General features: G+C 51.5%; 1 protein-coding gene across 1 annotated transcript in view; it reads left to right on the top strand.

Moving 5' to 3' along the window:
* GALNT16 (polypeptide N-acetylgalactosaminyltransferase 16) overlaps nt 1-4,381 on the top strand; it is a 95,851-nt gene that overhangs the window by 87,201 nt on the left and 4,269 nt on the right. Inside the window, exons 13-14 of the mRNA XM_003797365.3 lie at nt 710-851; nt 1,551-1,676. Of these exons, the coding sequence (XP_003797413.1) occupies nt 710-851; nt 1,551-1,676 (268 nt within the window). The remainder of the gene's footprint in view (nt 1-709; nt 852-1,550; nt 1,677-4,381) is intronic.

Genomic DNA, 4,381 nt, shown 5'->3' with positions numbered 1-4,381 from the left:
CCACAACGCCCGGCTATTTTTTGGTTGCAGCCGTCATTGTTGTTTTGGCAGTTCTGGGCTGGGGATTCGAACCTCCCACCTTAGGTGTACGTGGCTGGCGCCTTAGCCGGTTGAGCTATAGGCGCCAAGCCCAGTTTTTCTTTTTTTGTTGTTTTTTTGAGATGCAGTCTTACTATGTCACACTCAGTAGAGCATGAGACGATTTAATCCCATAGCTATTGCCAATGCTGGGCATTGTCCTTGAGGAAAAACATATGTATATACATGTGCCCATATACAAATATGGTAAACAGTGTAGTTCTTTAATCATTAGTGAAATTAAACATTTTCATATTTGTGTATTTAAATTTGCTGGTTCAAATGACCCCTTCCCTGTCATTACGAAAGTGGTTAGTGAGCCCATGTTTGCGCCCCAGCCTCTCCTCTCTCTGAACTGAGGACCCCCGTGTTTCTGGCCTGAGCTCTCTTCCCCCAGGGTTCTCCATGTCTCACGCTTAGCCTCCAGGATGATTCCTGGGGCTCCCAGAGCTGCTTGGAAGGGTGCCTGAAGGCCAGGACTTAGCCTTCCCAGAGGCCACTCCTCATCCTCCCAGCTGCTCCCAGGGAGACCTTGGTGCTCCTAAAGCTGATGGGTGCTGCTGTCGGGCAGAGGACATGGTTAAGCCCGGAGAGGGCAGAGGACAAGCTTGACCACTGTCTTCTCTCCCAGGGTCCCTGTGAAGGAAGTGCTCCCTGGCATCATTAAGCAGGGGGTTAATTGCTTGGAATCCCAGGGCCAGAACACAGCTGGTGACTTCCTGCTTGGAATGGGGATCTGCAGAGGGTCTGCCAAGAATCCCCAGCCAGCCCAGGTAAACTGCTGAGGGGTTTGGGTCAGGACTGGGAGAGGGCAAGAGTGGGGGACACTGTGTGGGAGAGGGGACAGTCCCTCTGCTCACCCTTGTCCTCTGTCTATACCCACCACAAACCCACTTTCCCAGGGCCCCTAATGCTTTGTTCCTGCCACACTGTCACCCCCTTTCCAGCCTATCTCACAGGAAACTTCTGTCCATCACTTGCTTTCTCCTTGCGGAAGGAGGAATGCTGCCCAGGCAGCTCCCAGTCTGGGAGACACAGCTGTGGTCAGCTGGTATGACGGATGGCAGGGTATCTGTGACATCTGTGTGCACAAAGGTGCAGGACAGGCGTGTTACCCAGACACCTGGCCTAGAGCAGGTCATGGAGACTCCAGTATGGACCAGCTCCCGGCTGCCCATGTCCTGTGTCCTATTGTTCTCCTCTTCCCCCAGTGTCCCTTGGTACATCCTTGACTGCCCTCTGGCCAGCTCTAGCTAAGCTCTCTCACCCCAACATTTTATGATGAAAAGTTTCAGACATGTAGGAAATTAAAAGTGATGTATAGTGAATACCCATACACGCACCCTAGCTTCTATAATTATTTGTAGAAAATTCTACAAACATATATAGTATATTTGCTCTGTCACCATCTACTTGTCTATCCATTCATTGCTGTCCTTTTTGACCTGGTCTTTCTGGTCCCTGTGTGGCAGGCGTGGCTGTTCAGTGACCATCTCATTCAGCAGCAGGGGAAGTGCCTGGCTGCCACGTCCACCTTAATGTCCTCCCCGGGGTCCCCGGTGATACTGCAGATGTGCAACCCAAGAGAAGGCAAGCAGGTAAGCCTTCTTGCCCTGGGCACAGGTGGTCTGCAGCCCGGGGAGCATGCCGTGGGGGTGGCAGACCCTGGCAAGAGCCCCAGGTTTAGACATACAGGCTCAAACAAGCCCTCCAGCGGGAGGTCAGTACTTCTTCAGGTAAGTGTTTGTATTAAACGATACAAACAATACACCTGCCAGGCCTTGAGTTCCATGAAGGCAGGGACTGTTTGCCAGTCCCTGCTGTATCTCTAGCCCGTGACAACCACCATAGTGCAAAGAAGTGGCAGCTTTTACCAAGAGATTGTACTGGGAGTTTTAAATAGATCATCTTATCTAATCGCCCTGGCCACCTAGTGATATAGGCCTTAGTAATATACCCATTTTAAAAATGAGTAAACTAAGGCTTGCTGAATATACTGTATGTCAGATCACACATTTGGGAAGGGATAGAGCTGGAATTCAAATCCAGGTCAGTGTGGTTCCTAGGCCCACATTCTTAACCCGACACATAGTAGATGCCCAATAACTGTTTCTTGGAATGATACAGTGGTTTACGCCCATAATCCTAGGACTTTGGTAGGCTGAGGGGGGAGGATCACTTGAGCTCAGGAGTATGAGACTAGCCTGGGAAACACAGCAAGACCCTGTTTCTACTAAAAAAAAAGAAAAATTGGCAGTGCCTGTGGCTCAAAGGAGTAGGGTGCTGGTCCCATATGCCAGAGGTGGCGGGTTCAAACCCAGCCCCGGCCAAAAAATGCAAAAAAAAAAAAAAAAGAAAGAAAGAAAGAAAAATTAGCGGAGCATGGTGGTACACACCTGTAGTCCCAGCTACTCAGAGCCTGGGAGTTTGAGGTTGAAGTGAGGTGGGATCATGCCACTCACTACACTCCAGCCTGGGCAACAGAGCAAGAACTTGTCTCTAAAAAAAAAAAGTATTTCTTGACTGCTGGCCAACTGGGGAAACTGAGACCTAGGTACAGTGATGTCTAAGGCCCATGACCAGCCCCACATGAGCTCTGCCTTTTTCATTTGCCCAGCACTCTCATCTAGCGTCCCCATTAGTCCTGAGAGATAGGTCAGGCCACCCTGTTGAGGAAGAATGCTCAGGAGATGAAGTCAGTGCTGTGCTCAGTGTCCACAGCAGCCAGTGATAGAAAGGAACTAGATACTGGATTCCCTTATATGCAGCTCCCCTCCTCTGCTGCCCAGGAAATGGGACCCACAAGCCAGAGACTTTTCCAGCCCTTCCCCTGTTACCCTTCTTGGCCGCCCTCCCTGTGCCTGAGCCTAGCCAGCCTAACTTTGGTGCCTGGGAATGTGCAGGAGGGTGTCTGGCTCTCTGCTTTGCGGCAGGGAGGTTTCCCTCTCACCTGCTTTCTGTTTGCCTGGGTCAGCTGTTTTGAGATGAGTGACAGTTTGCTATTATGTTCAGGAAAACGTCCAGTTCCTCTCCCTCCAGCAGGCGTGTATGCACACATGTGTGTCTGAAGGACCGATATGCCCTGGCCTGCTGGACACTTCTGAAGCACTTTCTTTTTTTTTTTGGCCAGGGTTGGGTTTGAACCCACCACCTCCAGCATATGGGGCCAGCACCCTACTCCTCTGAGCCACAGGCGCTGCCCCTAAAGCACTTTCTGATCAAAAGGGTACAATCCTTCCTTGGCCCTACCCTGCAGGAGGGCCAGTGCAGTCTTCCCTCCAGCTAGAGCACCCACCTCTCTAGGGGTGGCCTTAAGCTCATGCCCACTCTTCCCTATTGAGGAAACATTCCCAGGCAGCTTCTACTCAGATACCTCTCTGGGGTCCAGTTGTCCATTTCCCCCTTTGTGCCAGCTTAGCCTACCACTCTGGCCCCATGCATTCCACCCCTGCAAGTCCTGCCAGGCTCCTGATGGCACTGTGGGCCCCTGCGTCCCTCCCCTCCTGGGAGGACAGAGTGAGCAGCTCTCCCCCCTGACAATGCCTTTTGGAATCTGGGCCTCCATGTTGTCAAGGCCAGTTGGGTTCCCTGTATCCAAGAGGCTCCTGTGTGCTAGACCAGGTGTGACAGGTCAGCAGGTCCCAGCTCAGTCATTACTTACCCTCTTGGAGCCTCAGTCTCCTTATTTTTGAAATGAGGGGCTCCCTCCCCTGCCCTGTCTTTTAGAGAAGCTGTAAGAACCAGTATGTGGAGATGGGAGAGCATGTGACATGATTTTGTTTCTCAGGCCAGACCCAGAATTGAGTGGCTAGGAGAGTCCGGGGCCCTAAGACTATGCCTGACAGTACTGGTAGGAAGTGAGAATCCTGCAGCTTGAGAAGCATCTCATAATGATTGAGTGATTCATTCATTAATCATAAAACAACTTTATTGGGTGCCTAACTTGTGCCAGAAAATGTGCAAATCACATTGGCCACAAAAACGAAGGGAAGACATGGTCCCTGACCCCCAAGGAACTTATGGGGAGAAAGAGCAGGGAGTCAGCCACTGCCTGTGGAGGGCTAGATGCAGGGGCAGCACCGAGCATGGTTGGCGCAGCCCTGGGGCAGGCCCTGCAACACAGATGTGGAGGCCCATAGTGGAGGTCAGTAGGCCCTTCCAGGGTAAGCACAGCCACTCTCCCCAGCTAGGCTTTGCTGGACATTTGGCCTATATCAGGTAAATGTCAGGGACTAAAAAGCATGAAGAAACAGGATGCTGTGAGCTTCAGGGAGCCAAAAGCTTTTGACTTTTAGGCTCTCTG

The sequence above is a fragment of the Otolemur garnettii genome, unplaced genomic scaffold (genome assembly GCF_000181295.1).
Source record: "Otolemur garnettii isolate 467f Iridium unplaced genomic scaffold, OtoGar3 scaffold00115, whole genome shotgun sequence".
Taxonomy (NCBI): Eukaryota; Metazoa; Chordata; class Mammalia; order Primates; family Galagidae; genus Otolemur; species Otolemur garnettii.
Note: the sequence above shows the minus strand (reverse complement) of the source record. Positions and strands in the feature narration are given on the sequence as shown.